Source organism: Peromyscus californicus, unplaced genomic scaffold (assembly GCF_007827085.1).
Source record: "Peromyscus californicus insignis strain IS unplaced genomic scaffold, ASM782708v3 Scaffold_7__1_contigs__length_154581171, whole genome shotgun sequence".
NCBI classification, from domain to species: Eukaryota; Metazoa; Chordata; class Mammalia; order Rodentia; family Cricetidae; genus Peromyscus; species Peromyscus californicus.
This window is the reverse complement of record NW_026294595.1, coordinates 37,971,238-37,986,690: the sequence shown is the minus strand read 5'-3', so window position 1 is coordinate 37,986,690 and position 15,453 is coordinate 37,971,238. Positions and strand designations below refer to the sequence as shown.

Here is a 15,453-nt window from a genome sequence, read left to right as displayed (position 1 = left end):
TACTGTATTTTGTACTTTGATATTGCCCCAAGTTTCAGAATTTCATATCCAGTGGGATCTCAAACATGTCATGTTCTTGATGCTCATCCTCCGTATGAAAGTTGTCATTTCCTCCTCTAACCTCTCAGTCAGGAGCATTACCACTCAGTGTCTCGGGCCATAAACGTTTCTTCCTTTCATATTCACACCTAATCCTCAAACCCAGAACATTTCCAAACACATCCTGAATCTCCGTGTCCGAGGGATACAAGCCTCATTTACCCATAGACCGTGCACATTTTGAGGTGCTACTCCTTCATCTAACCAATAATTCCTATGTGCCAAGCCAGGGACTAGAAGCCAGAAGCCTTTTCTTTTTTAACCTTGTTTTTTAGGTTGTGTTCTGTTTGTTTTGCAATCTTGGTACTTGAAGACATGCATAGGACCTTGCTCATGCTCACCAAAGGCTCTGTATGGTCCCCACCCTGGAAGGGTGCTTTAGAAATAGGGATTCAGAATCTTGGCTGCTATTACTTCTCTTTCTATTGTTTCTGTTGTTGCATTGAGACTTTCTTTATTTTGACCAAGTTGATCTTCATATACTGTGTTTCCTATATACTTTTTAAAATAAAAGGATTCTATGCTTGTGAAAAAAACTCACATAATCTGAAAAATAGGAAAACCGTGTTTTGTTCTCCGTGGCCTAACTTCTAATTTGACTGTAAACTAATGTTTATATTTTTCAGAGCTTATTTCAATTCTCTGCAGAGGCTCTAACATGAAAAACAAAAATCTCAGGTATTTTCAGTTGGCTTTTTTTTTTAAAAGCTTCCTTACATTTAGCTTAAATCCTGGTGTTTTATTTCACATCCTTACTGCATTAAAATCGTTATGGAAACCATGCATTTCAATTGGTCTTTGGACAGCCCGTTGCTCACCATTTCACTAAAGATACTAATTTTCTCTAGGATGCAGTAAGACTAATAGAATTAACACACACAAATGTCTCCCGCATGAATCTCCCCACCTTCCCGGTGATTGTACACCTGCTTTCCTTATATGGCGAACAAGGAAGTAACCGTGTTGAAGTAGCTTTTAAACACAGCTTTCTGCTTTGCCTGGCCAGGTAGCTTCTGTTTCCATTTCAATCTTAATGAAAGCTTTTGAATTTACAGCTCCAGTTACTTTTCAGAGCAGTGTAAGTAGTTTCATGTTTTTCCTTACACTGCAAGAAAGACTTTCACGGCCTCCAGCTTTGGTCTTGTAACCCTGGAGGTAATTCATTTTTAATCTGTCTGCACAGTGAAAACTGAACCGAATGGGGATTGAGCTGCTCTGCCTGTTCCTGCTACTTCTAGGAAGGAATGAGCGCGTCCAAGGTAAGACCGAAGCTCTCCCGTGCATCGCTCTCGCGGTGTGCTCGACAAACTGTCATCTGCTTCAGAAAGCAGACCCGCAGTCATTTTTCATTTGAGCTGACTGGTGGCTCTCTTGCCACAGAGACACTTTAACAAACTATAGGCAGACTCGGGGCATTTCCCCCAGCGAATGTTCTAGATGCTGGGTCAATAAATACAAAGGTTGCATAGGCGTTTTAATGAGGAGAATTAGACAGCCCTCCTGCACAATGGGACTTCTGAGGATCGTGCTGATTGTCACTCCAGAAGCTTTTCTATTTTGTTGTGTGACAAGGCCGTCCACTTGGGAGTCATAATCTTGAGCGTGGAGAAGGATTTTAGAAACAGAAATGCTGAATTTATCAGAGAAACCTTTTTAATGGGTATAGATAAGTTTTTGAAATTTAAGTGGCAGGTGTTGAATAGAGAATAAATCAGAAGGTATCTGTACTGCCAAACAGTTAGACACCATTGTGGTTTAAGACAAAAGAGAGCTAATTTCTTTTTACATGGTGCATGTATTTCCGATGTGATAGACATAAACTACAAACTTTGACGTGAGTTGCTAACCTTTAGAGGATTAATCTTCTAAAGTAAATGTTCGTATAGCTTTGATCAAGTAAGAAGCCTTAGTCCCATTAGCAGAATGAATAAGAGTGCTTTAACGCCGCGTCTTGCTGGCTTTGCCCTTAGGTGGTTGTGCCTGGGGCGGTGCAGAAACCTGCTCAGACTGCTTGCTCACGGGACCTCACTGTGCCTGGTGCTCCCAGGAGGTAAATCACTGGCCATCCCCCTGCTTCGAACACTGTTTACACACCAGTTAATGTCCTCAGGGAAAGCATTTCTCTCTGTGGGGTTGCACGATTAAACCAGATCAAGAAAGGAACCTGAGTGTCCGTGGATCAAAGTTGTATTCATGTGTACTTTGAAAACAATTTACCAAAGGAATGGATGTCAAATTATTTTTTTAAAACTTAACTAAACATTCCTTATTAAACCTAGTGACTTCTCTTAATTAATTGTTAATTAATGAAGTTTTTCATTTTTATTTTCGAGATAGGGTCTCACTACATGGCACTGGCTGGTCTGGAACTCACTATGTAGAGCAGGCTAGCCTGGAACCCACAGAAGTATGTCTGCTTCTGCCTCCCTAGTGCTGAGACTAAAAAAGTGCCAGACATCTGGTTACTTCTCTTCCTTTAAAGGTTTTCTAGCTGGTTGCAGGTGTAACATTCTGTCTGGATGATTGGTGGCCATGGAGATGATTTTGTTCAAAGTGAAACAGACATTTAATGTTGATACAGTGTGGTTCTGTTCCATCTGGGACTTGAGATCCGTGGTGAGTCTCTGCTAGGTACTTCAAGTAGGGAAAACTATGATTCATGCATCGGGCAATTCTTTTACAAATTGCATGTTCACAAACTGAGTGACTCTCATTCAATGATTGCAAAGCTCTGAAGAAACAGTCCTTATCTGGTCAGAGTGAAACTGTGAAGTAGTGTGGAGACCATGGGGGCTATCTGACAAGACACCCCAAGTCACAGCCTGTGCTGGGACGCAGAGAGCAATGTGTGGGGGATTCACACTGAGAAAAAGAGGCCCTTGGCTTTCCAGATTGTAAGTCTCACCCACTGGAAAGAATCTAAATGCCAATCAAGGATTACAAATGCCAACAAGAGCCAAGCAGCATGTTCAAAGGGGAAGTAATCAAGATGCCTGGCTCAGAACCGGGTTGTAACTGTTAGGACCCAAATTCCACATTTACTGTGTGTCTGTGGAGAGTTGCCTCATGGGCAGGAAAGCATAAACCAGCTCACTCCTCCTCCACGGCCTCAACTGCTTAGGCCACACACAGAATTCAAGGTAATTGTGCTCTTTCGAGTTCTAGTAGAAAATGCAGGGTTGAGACTATTCCACAAGAAACAAACCCATATGCTCCTTGGACATTATTAGTTTCATGGTAGAGACAAAAACTTCAATCTAGAATTTACATTTACTCTGTGTGTGTGTGTGTGTGTGTGTGCGTGTGTGTGTGTGTCCATCCATGGGCTCATGAAGGCCAGAAGAGGGAATTAAATCACCTGGAGCTACAGTTATAGGCAGTTGTGGTTTCCTGATATTGGTGCTGGGAATTGCAGTTGGGGCCTCTGAAAGAGTAATAAGTATTCTTAGCGATTGAGCTATCTCGCCAGCCCACTAGAATTTATATTTAAATTCAACTTTGCATTAATAAGTGCTTCCTAAGGTGCTACTGAGAGTTTTCCTTGTAGCTGGCCAAGTGATCATCAAGTTTTAAGGCCAGATCATTTTAGAGGCCTCTCCAATAATAGAAGCAGCCATTAGTACATCAGCTGTGGCAGACAGCTGTGGCCATTAGAGCTAAGAATGAGCAAAGCCTAGGGTAGACACAAACCGCTTCTGCAGTTTACACCACCTCTGTTCTTCTGGCAAAGGCTGAACACAGTTGACAGCCATTGCATGGTGTTAGGAAGGATTCTGAGCCCTCAGCCAGCCACTGTCTGCCTTGGTTACAACATGGGAAGTGGCAGAGTTTGCCACACCCAGGCTAGAGTCACAAGTCTGTTAGGTCTGGTTGGCAGGTAGCAAACTGTATTTTCAAAACTGTGTTTTAGAAGACTATAACTCCTAGTTGATGAAAACGGAAGGCATGGTTTAGAATCCTAAGGGACAAGGAAAAGATATGAGCATTAGTTTGGTTCTTAGTAGACATCAAACTGGCCTCCATGAGTCCATCACACACACACACACACACACACACACACACACACACACACACACACACACACACGAGTTCAGGAGCCTCGGTTCAATTTTGCCTATGGTCAGTTCAGCTCAGGAACAGCGTTGCCTATCAGTAGCACCTGCCGTATTCTTGTCTCTGCTCTGGGGACTGCAAAATCAGAGCAGCCCCATCTCTGCTAGGCCCTACACCCCCAGCCTTCTCTCTGGATGGACCTGAAGAGCTAGGACTTTCTTGAATCCCATACAGAATGAAGACTTTAAACCATCTTCTTTTCCAATCTCCAAACCTGGGCAAAAGCTCTATGAGACCTTGAACCAGGATCCTTTAAGACACTGAGCTTAAAGTCCTTGAGAGGTCAATGTCAGTGAAGGGATGCTGTAATTGGAGGGAACACATCAGCCAATAGAACCAGCTGAGTGCCTAACAGGGAGATGTCAGGTACCCTGTCCTTTAGGAATCCACAGGAAACACCTCTCTGGGTTTGGTGACAGACATACAAAGCATGACAGTCCTAGGAGTCCAGGAAACAACCATTTATCCTGAACAAATAAATTCACAGGAACATGTCAACTTTGGGAATTCAGCCATTTTAAAGATCCATCCAGATCACGGGAGAAACTTCAAGACATGGACTTTGAGAAAAAAAAAAAAAAACTGTTAGATGAATTTGACTGAGTATAATTAAAAAGAGGCTCCAGTTTTATTCAAAATTTTACTGGCCAAATTCTCCCGTTATTCAGCTCTCGCATAACTCCACCTGCCAATCACACCAGTCACATGGGAGTATAATGTACTTAGCATATACTTACCTCACAAAACACATTAAAAACTTAATGCTTGGCATGTTACAAAGGAATGTAGATTTGTCTTCATTTCCTCTTTATGATTTTTCCCCCTTTTAGAATTTTACTCAGCTGTCTGGAGTTGGCGAAAGGTGTGACACCCCAGCAAGTCTTTTGGCCAAAGGATGTCAATTACCCTTCATTGAAAACCCTGTCTCCCAAGTAAAAATACTTCAAAATAAGCCTCTCAGCATAGGCCGACAGACAAATAGCTCTGACATTGTTCAGATTGCTCCTCAAAGCTTGGTTCTTAAGTTGAGACCAGGTATGGAATGATGATTTCCATCATTACGTCTGCAACTTCTGTCCACTAATACCTCTGGCACACAACACACTACTGGTTATTGGGATTCCCATTCCCCAGTCTGAAGGAAATGGGAATTACTAACACATCTCTTTCCTGCACTCCAAATGTGTCACTCAAGACAGCTTCTCTAGTGTGACCATTCAAATTACTCAAATGTCACCCACATCACTGCACATTTCTTCAAGGACTGAAATGTAGATTTAATCTCCCCTTTATTTGGTTCACGTTTTCTAAAGCCACATACACAATAACGCCGCTTATCTTCCATCTAAATGGATGCTACTTCTCCCAAGGAGATATAAAATATCCTAACGTACACCTCCTTCAGTCCTTCAAAACTCACCGCTGAGATATTTGCACGGACATGTCCATTTATAAATGCTACCACACAGTTCATGAAATTGCATGCGCCTTAATAAGGTCACCCTGAGATAGAGTAGGCAGCTAGCTCAAGATTGGTTAGTTACAAATAACTGCTGTGTTTATGGATTTGCCTTTCTCGGGGGCCATTACAGGCGGTGAGCAGACTCTGCAAGTGCAGGTCCGCCAAACGGAAGATTACCCGGTAGATCTGTATTACCTCATGGACCTCTCGGCCTCCATGGATGACGACCTCAACACAATCAAAGAGCTGGGCTCCCGACTTGCCAAAGAGATGTCTAAATTAACCAGCAACTTTAGACTGGGCTTTGGCTCTTTTGTGGAAAAGCCCGTTTCTCCCTTTATGAAAACAACACCCGAGGAGATCACCAACCCTTGCAGGTAAGCGAACTCCCTGGCATCCCTGGGCACTGATTTCTACAGATGTAATCCACACGCCCGAGCTGCCGTGCCAGGAGCTCGTTAACACCCTGGCATTTCTTTCTCATGTTGGGATCTCAGCAATTCCCTGTGGTCTAGGTAGTTTGCAGTCAAGGTGGGGTCATTACATCTTCACGGTTCTAGCCCACAGACCCTGCATCGTCTGCCTGGTTAGCAGCTCAGGCAGGATGTAGCCATCTAGGTTTCCTGTGTGTGGGCAAGGAGACTTTGTCTTTCACTGTCGGCCATACATACCAGTCCCTCGGAGATCTTCAGTCCTCAGTGATCACCACTTTCTAGGGCTGTTTGATACTAACCCACATTTTTTTCTGAGTCTTTCTATCAAAATAACATTTTTTTGCAGCTTTCTCTGACGCACTTTGGGAAATGTGGCTTTCTCTCATCGCTGAGAGAAGGAGCCTTCACTGCAATTAAACTCAACAGGAAATGAGGCATCAACTCCATTATATAATCAGACATTAAAATCATGTATTATGCAGACGATAGTCAAGGGCAAATTGCTTTGTGATGACTTACCTGTGAGGTCAATGACATGTTCCCAAGCAAGTTATTTAATATTCTTCCCCTGAAAAAGAGCTACCATTTGCTCCCTGCCAGCCTCTATGCTGAACACTTCATATACATGATCTCACTCCATCTTTATAAAGATGGCAAGCTGGTCTCATGAGTCCTGTTCAGAGGAAGTGGCAAGGGACTGGGAGAGGTCTGCAGTTCACCCAAGGCCACATGACTGAACAAGGACTTGTGAAAAGATCTGGTTTGGTTCAAAGCATTAGCCTTATACCACAATCTCTCTCTCTCTCTCTCTCTCTCTCTCTCTCTCTCTCTCTCTCTCTCTCCATTCCACTCTCCCCCCTCCCTCTCTCTCATAAACACACACACACACACACACACACACACACACACACACACACACACACACACAATTTCCCAAATGTATGTTAGCATTTGATATTTTAATACATCAAAGGGAGCAGTATCTATAGGAAACAAATAATGTTATTTCAGTTTAGAAATTTAATATAGTTCAGTGGTGGCTCAAGCCTTTAGTCCCAGCACTTGAGAGGCAGAGGCAGGTGGATCTCTGAGTTCAAGGACAGCAAAGCAAATTCCAGGACATCCAGGGCTACACAGAGAAACCCTGTCTTGAAGAAGGAGGAGGAGGAGGAGGAGGAGGAGGAGGAGGAGGAGGAAGAGGAGGAGGAAGAGAGGGAGGAGATGGGGAGGAGGAGGAGGAAGAAGAGGAAGAGGAGGAGAAGTTGTTAGTATAGTTCTTAACTGTAATCTAACATAGCCCCAGACAATTTTACTCCGAAAGAAAAGTCTTACTGATTCTAATTCTTAGGAATTGTGTTCGGTTGCCAGGCTCTTTGCAAAGTAGATGTGCTACCTTTTATTTCCAAGAACAGTTTGCAAGCTTTCCATGTGATCCACATCCACACCATCATTACTGGATGATGGCGTCAGTAGGATTAGAATTACAAAATTTTCACTAAAATGTCAGTCCTTTTCATTTTAGGCATTCTGAGTTTATAATGCTGTCTTGTTGTTGCTTTAATTTGTGTTTATTGATGCATGACACTGAATATCTTTTCATGTGTTTATTTGTCTTAATATCATACTTTGGGAAATATCTTTTCAAATCTTTTAACTATTTAAAACTTTTTGATTATCTTATTAATATTGTTTTATATGGGTTCTTTTATTTTTATTTTGTGTATGAGTGTTTTGTATGTCTGTGCACCATGTGTGTGCAGTGCCCTTAGGGTCCAGAAGGGGGAGTCAGAACCCTGAAACTGGAGTTGCAGATGGTTTTGAGCCGCTCACTATGTGGATGCTGGGAACTGAACCTGGGTCCTCTGAAAGGGCAGTAAGTGCTCTTAAAATTTAAGCCATCTTTCCTGCCCCCCTTTATGTACTTTGAATACAAGTTCTTTATCCACTATGTTTCTCAGATATTCTTAACAGTTTATAGCTTGTATTTTATTTTACTAACAATGTCTTTTTAAAATTTTGATGAAGATCAGCATATCAATTTTTAATTTTGTAGTTCATGTTTTTTTTTTTTGTTCTGAAACTTTGGCCTACTCTAAGGTGATTAAAAATGTCTTCCATATTTTCTTTTTTTTTTTAATTTATTTATTATGTATATAGTATGCCTGTAGGCCAGAAGAGGGCACCAGATCTCATTATTGATGGTTGTGAGCCACCATGTGGTTGCTGGAAATTGAACTCAGGACCTCTGGAAGAACAGCCAGTGCTCTTAACCTCTGAGCCATCTCTCCAGCCCCCATATTTTCTTATAGAAACTTTAAGATTAAAACTCAGACCTGTGATCATGACCAAATGAATTTTTATATTGAGAATGAAAAACATTGAGATTCGTCTTGATTCCACAGAGAACTGGTTATTCCAGAACTATTTGTTAAGCAAGACTTTCCACACTGAATTCGCTTGATGTCTCTGTGAAAACTCAGGTGGCTGCATAGGAGTCTAAATGTAGACATTCATTTCTCTTTCACTGATGCCTTGGGTCATGGGAGAGCACATACCTCAGTCCTGCTGACAGTAGCTTTATAAAAAGAGAAATCAGGAAAGTAAGTCCTCCAACCTTGCTCTTCTTTGGATGTCCCCAGATCCTTTGCATTTCCACCTAGATTTTAGAATCAATTTACCAATGTCTCCAAAAAATATGTTGAGCTTTTGAAAGAGACTGTAATGAAACCATAGACCAGTTTGGGGAGAGTGGACCTCTTAAATCTCTTGAAAACATCTGGTCATGTCATGTGACATGGATCTCTGCTTCCTTGATTCTTGTTAAATGTCTCTGAGGACCACTTCACTGTTTTCAATGTAAAAAACAAAACAAAAAAGCCTTTCACTTCCTTCTGTCTTTCTTTATATAATCTATTCTTTGAGATTTGTAAAATCTTAGTTTTCAATAGTAGCTTATCAAAATGCAACGTATTTTTGGATATTCATTCTTGTCCTAAAACCTTTGCGGATTTTCTCTCATTAATTCTCACCTGCTTTCGTAGACTTCTTCTGATTCTCTAAGTACATAGTCAGGTCATCTGTGAGTAACAATGTCTTCTTCCATACCCATCCCTCTGTTTATCTTTTCCTGATTTGTTGTGTTAGCTAGGATCACCGGCACAGTGTTTAACTCAGGTGGTGAGGGGACAGACCTGGCCATGTTAATGGGCTTTGAATATACTGTCAGCAAGTGATGTTTTCAATTTCATTTATAAGGCAAGAAAGATTTCTCCTATTCCTGCTTTGATACATTTCTCCTCTTAATTATAAATGAATGCTGACTTTTATTTTCCCAACTTAAGAAGTTTGGCCAGAAATTTTACCCAAAATGTAATATCTATTTACATAACAAATATAACTAAAAGGAAACACATTCCTCCCCTAAAAATTAGGATTCTGTTCCTGGATAGATAAACACTAGGTGACTTCTAGCAATTCCTGTAAAACAAGACATGCAGATGTCTAGGAACAGTGATAATGACTCAAATGTATTCTTTTAAAATGCCAAGTTATAAATAGTAAGGCATGGCCACTGTTATCAATTACTCGACCCATCTGTAAAGGTAAATACATTGGTTACTGAAAACATCTCATCTAATATAATAGCATCCCTTCTGCTTCTGGTCTTTTCTTTGGTAAATCGAAGAGTTCTGTACCTGCCTGAAGTTTGTATGTAATTATTTGGCATATCACATATCCTTCTGCAACAAGTCTCGGTACAGTCTAATGGAGGGCAATTCCATCAGTACCTAGTACTTCTGCTTCCTTCTTCCTCTCAGATAAGATGTAGCAACTTGACATACAATAGGGAAACAATGAGTCTAGAATGTTATCAGGGAAACAATTAAAATGAACAAGGTTAGATGACTCAGCTAAACTGGGAGGCAACACCTTGAACCAGCAATGAAACCTAGTCCTTAAAAGAAGCTTCTGGAAAAATCAAAGTAGTTTGGCTTTGTATTTAGTTCTATGCATGCATTTAATTTCAACATCATTTTTGTTTTGTTTGACTTTGTTTGAGACAAGGTCTCATGCTATAGCCAAGGCTGGCCTTGAACTTGCCATGGAGCGTGACTAGCCTTGAAATTATAGCAACTATCTTACCTTAGCCCAAGTACTGAGATAATTGGTGTGAGCAACCATACTTGGCTTACATTCAGGAAGTCTTTCATTCATTCGTTTGTTTAAAAAAAAATTACAGAGCCTGAAGCAGTATGTTAAGTGTGGAAATATCTGGGGGCGGGGGATCTGGACCCATTCCACGAGGAACTGGAGTTCTTTAGTGGACAGGCACAGTGGATGAGAACATGGGCTCCAGAATCAGCTCTGGATGAAATCTTGGCTCACAGAGTCACTCCTAACACGGCCTTAGCTGGGCCATTTCTCCTCTTAAATCCTGTGTCTTTTTCAGTAAATTGAGTCATAGTTCTAATCACACAGAGTGGTTGGAAGGATTAGGTCAGATCAGGAGTGGAAGCATTTGGCTTGACCTAAGTTCTCAAGAAATACCAACAGTAACCATAGTAACCGTAGCACATGATCAGAGGAGACCAGACCGCTGCACAGTGTGTCTCAAGTAGGGACCTGAAAGAAGATTGTGCACTTGGTCTCCTGAAAGAATCTACATATCTTTTAGGCTAAAGCTGCTTCTTTATTTCTTCCTGGCCAAATTCATCATTCAAGCTGTAAATTCAAAGCACTTAAAAGAAATTGCAATACTGTTTTCTTTCCATTGTATCTCTAGCTCTCTAAGTTCCCCTGTCAAGCTAGCATCCCATACATATACACAACAGGATGAAAACTCACATTTCTTAATCAAAACAAATCTTGTAAGTATAGAATAAAATGTCATTAGTAAGAAGACAATGAAAGATAAGAGGAGAGAGCCTGGAAGGGTTTTGCAACATGCAGTGGCCTTTGTATTTAGTCCCTTTGCCCTTTACAGGGAAGACATTAACTCTGGAGTAATCCGAGACTGAATGAGCTCAGAACAACAGACATTCAAAATAACCATCAGTTCTCTTTCCCTCATTAACTCATCACCTCATCTCTAGTTATTTCCATCTAGTGCTCTCCAAACTTTCAAATCTCAGGACTCCTTTACACCCTTAAAAATAAATGCGTCTTGAGCCATCAAGATAGTTCAACAGCCAAAAGCACTAGCCATGGGAGCCTGATGACTGAGCTCAATCCCTGTATCCCATGGTAGGAGAGAATAGATTCCTGAAAATTGCTCTCTGACCTTACTCATGTACATACATCATATAAACACACACACACACACACACACACACACACACACACACACACACACACACACACACACACAAAACCCAATAACAAAAAATAATGCCTCACCCATGCACAGTATTATACACTGCTAATCCCAACCCTCTGTTGACTGAGCCAAGAGGATCTCAAGCCAATCTGACCTACAAAGAGAGACTCTGACAATGATGATGATGATGATGATGATGATGATGATATACCTCCAAGAGAGCTTCAGTTTATGTAGGTTTTATATATAGTAATATTACTTTATCAGAATATAATAGAACAAATAAGCATTGATTTGTTGGTTTAATATTTACAGTAAGAAATATTGCATATTATTATAACATGTTTTAATGAACAGTAACTACACTTTCAAAACAAAACAAAAATAATCTGCAAGTCTTTCATTATCAAAGAGAGTGAAAAGAGTCTACTTTTTTTTGCAAATTTCTAAAGTGGTGGTTTAACTGAAGGCAACTGGATTACCACACCCACTTTTGCATTTAACCTATCACAATGTTTTTGATAGAATTCCTCGAAGAAAGTCAAACCTCACACAGAAATGTACTTGTCAAAGGAGAATCTCACCTGATAGTTATGTTCAATGACTGTGTCCACTTGTCTACTCTTACCTTAGACTAAGGCACAAGTGACCGTTCCAGTATAAAATCTGAAACAGTATCAATTCCTATTCTGTTACATTGCAGTCCATTGATCTGTCTGCACATGAGTGACTCCTACCACTCATGACTGCAGTGTGATACTTTGGTGCTTTGGAAGATAGGAGCTCACTGAGTTACGCAGATCCTGCAGAATCCATGATATCAAAAGTCATGCTTGTTAATATCACCACCAACCTCATCACATGTGTCTTGAAGCACTGGAAACGGTTGAGAGTTTGTCAATCTCCGAAGTAGCAGATGAGCAATTCCTTCAATTCAAATATTCTAGTTACCTTGAATGTTGCTACTGGCAGCAAGTGCATCTGTGTTCTTGGAAATGACAGTCTTGCTTTGTTCATTTTTAAGAACATGTCTGCCAAATATTCAACTTGAATTAACTCAAGTTCAGCTGTCAATCATTCCTTCAGGTGAAAATGATGCTCCCGTAAAAAGGGCCAAAACAGCTCCTTCATGCAAATGTTTCCTCTCTGTATTTCATGTAAACTTTCCATGTGTTGAAGAAAAACTATGTATTTGGAGATGCACAGCTAATACAATTAATGATTTGTAGTAGTTCCCCAAGAACAATCAAGTGAAACTAGCATTCCCTCTTTTATTAAGCTGAGAAACATCCATCAGGACACTGAGTAGAGCTTACTTAGTACAACTGCCTCAACATGTCGGAGGCCTCAGCCCTACCATCGCTCTCCAATTGGCAGTGAAACATCCCACAGTAAAGAGCAAATGGCAGCTATAAAATGCGTAAAGGGATTTTCTGTACTACAAGTACACAGCATATAGCTTCTTTCTGCAAAGATAAGAAAGCTATGTGCAAAAAAATAGGTAAAAAGAAGGGAATAGAAGTCATTTCCAATTCCTGACCAAAAAAAGGTAAATTTTGGTATATGTAAGTATGGTCTTATTTTATCAGTACTTACTTATTTTAAAAATTAACAAAATGTAAGTAGTACTTCTTTAGATTGTGCTTCATAATTATCCTGCAACTGAAATACAAATCCATTGCTGTCTAGGGCCTTGGAACTGTTCCTTGGTGAGAAGAGCCTCTTCCCTTTAGTTCTGATGCTAAGAAAGTAGCGTCCAAATGTGCCAGTCACTAGAGGCAGACCTGATGACGCAAGGCTCTCTATTCCAGTTTCCCAGCTGTGACCCACCTCTAATGGCCTGCTTGGCTTTCCCTCCATGTCCCCTGTCATTTAACCAGCTGAATGAATAATATTCAAATTTCACCCATTTCCCAAAACCATAGAGTTCACTGCTAGGGAAATGGCTCGGTCACTAAGGTGCTTGCTGCACGGGCGTGAAGACCTGAGTTCAGATCCCAGGCCCTGCACAAGAAGCCAGGGCTGCGGTGTGCACCTGTAATCCCAGTGTCGGGGAGCTGGAGGTGGGGAGATCTCTAGAGGCCACTAGCCAACCAGTCTAGCCAAATTGGTGAGCTCCAGGTTAAAAGAGAGATCCTATCACACACAAAAAAGAAAATAAAATAAATAAGGTGGAGAGTGATTGACAAAGACACCCAAAGTCTACCTCTGGTCTCCACATGTGCAGAACATACACACACACTACACATACGAACACACACAATTATCTCCTTATCAGTCTCCTCTAAGAGGAGATAGTCTAAGCAGCAAAGATGGAAATTTCTCATATTCAAGTCAGTTGCCAGTTCTTTTGTTCCAGAAGATGCTCCAGTGTGATGCAAACCCATAGCCCCAATAAAGGACTCACACTTTCTAAGAACAGTTAGGTCTAGGGGAAAATGCTAAGCCAAGCATGGCTATCCGCTTCCTGTGCCATATCATCTTCACAACAACTTTGTGAACTAGGTAAGGACTCTGATGTCCAGCAGTGCTACGTGACCTGCCTAAGGATAGACAACTGCTTCATACATCTGTTCTAAACTGAATGCATTGTCAACTGCCAAACAGCTCCTCCAGATACTGTGGGAGCCATGAGGACACCTGGTGAATATTGGAACCATTTTAAGCATTTGGCTTCTTCCTTGCATCACACTTTAAAATACTTTTTATATTTAAGAGTAAAAAAAAATGTGTAAAAGTTTTAAGGTATACATCTAAAATATAAAATTAAAAGACAAAAGAAAGATAAGAGATTAGTATTGTTCAGAGGGCACACAAAATTAAAATAAAAATAGCCCTTGGAGCTGGAGAGATGGTCCAGTGGTTAAGAGCACTGGCTGCTCATCCAGAGGACCTGGGTTCAATTCCCAGTACCCACATGGCAGCTCACAACTGTCTGTAATTCCAGTTCCAGGGGATTGGACACCTTCACACCAATGCACATAAAATAAAGTTTAAAAAAATATTCTTTAAAAAAAAAATAGCCCAATAGAAGAATATACAAAGGATATAAGCCTGCCAATTGGAAAAGGGTTAAAAATAAAATGCCAATAAAGATAAGTGCTGAGTCCTAGTCATTAAAGGAAATGAAAAGTAACATTCAGATGACATTTCTAGATGTCAATTGTCTTGTTTTTCCTCATTTCTGTTGCGAACAATCTGGCCTCAAGCACCAGCATCAAAAATGCCAGCAGATAGAACCATATGGGAAGGAGTTTGTAAATATGGGTCAAAAGGCAAACCAGCAAACCCCCGTCAAAGAATGTTTTCTAAGGAAAGGAATGGCATAACTTGCAAATGGGAACATAAATGATTGCTCTATTTAGTCACTGAAAGGTCATTGCTGCTTTAATTGTTAATTTTTTATTTTGATAATTTTGTACATGTACATGATGCATTGTGATCATATCCACCCCCAGACCCCTCTTTAACCCCTCCCCCAGTCCTGTGGCCTCTTCTTCTCAACTACCTGTCTTCTACTTTCGTGTCTTCTTCTTTGGGGCAGGTCTGGTGTGGGCAGCCATAGCTGCTGTGTTCATGATTCCTATGGCCAGATCATATCTAGTAGGCAGCATTTCATAGTGTACCCAAACTTTATTTTTAATAGACAAACTTTGGAAACAACCATGAAACAAAAGGCCAAACAAATATAATAGAACACTGCTTGAAAATGTAAAGAAGCAAGCCATTAATTCCTACAATAATGTCAATGAGTCACAAAGTAATTGTACCACGTAAGAGAAACCAGAGAGGTAGTCACATGTCACTTTAGTGGCAGAAGCACAGTCTGAGAATTGTGATGTCATAGTTCAAATACCATAGACTATTCTTACTAATATAAGACTTTGTCACACAATTAAGAAATGCATAAGATGCCACCAGATTTTTAAAATGAATTTCAGCAATAAATGATGATCAAGCCAACTATGAGACAGCTCACAGCCATTGAAATTCATATTTATTCCCTTCCTTATATGTTTGTATAGACA

General features: G+C 40.6%; 1 protein-coding gene across 1 annotated transcript in view; it reads left to right on the top strand.

Annotated features, from left to right (window-relative positions):
- The first annotated feature begins 1,094 nt into the window (after window positions 1–1,094).
- Itgb6 (integrin subunit beta 6) overlaps window positions 1,095–15,453 on the top strand; it is an 81,107-nt gene continuing 66,748 nt past the window's right edge. Inside the window, 4 exon segments of the mRNA XM_052725585.1 lie at window positions 1,095–1,358; window positions 2,070–2,149; window positions 5,043–5,247; window positions 5,805–6,051. Coding sequence (XP_052581545.1) covers window positions 1,298–1,358; window positions 2,070–2,149; window positions 5,043–5,247; window positions 5,805–6,051 — 593 coding nt within the window. The 5' untranslated portion in view covers window positions 1,095–1,297.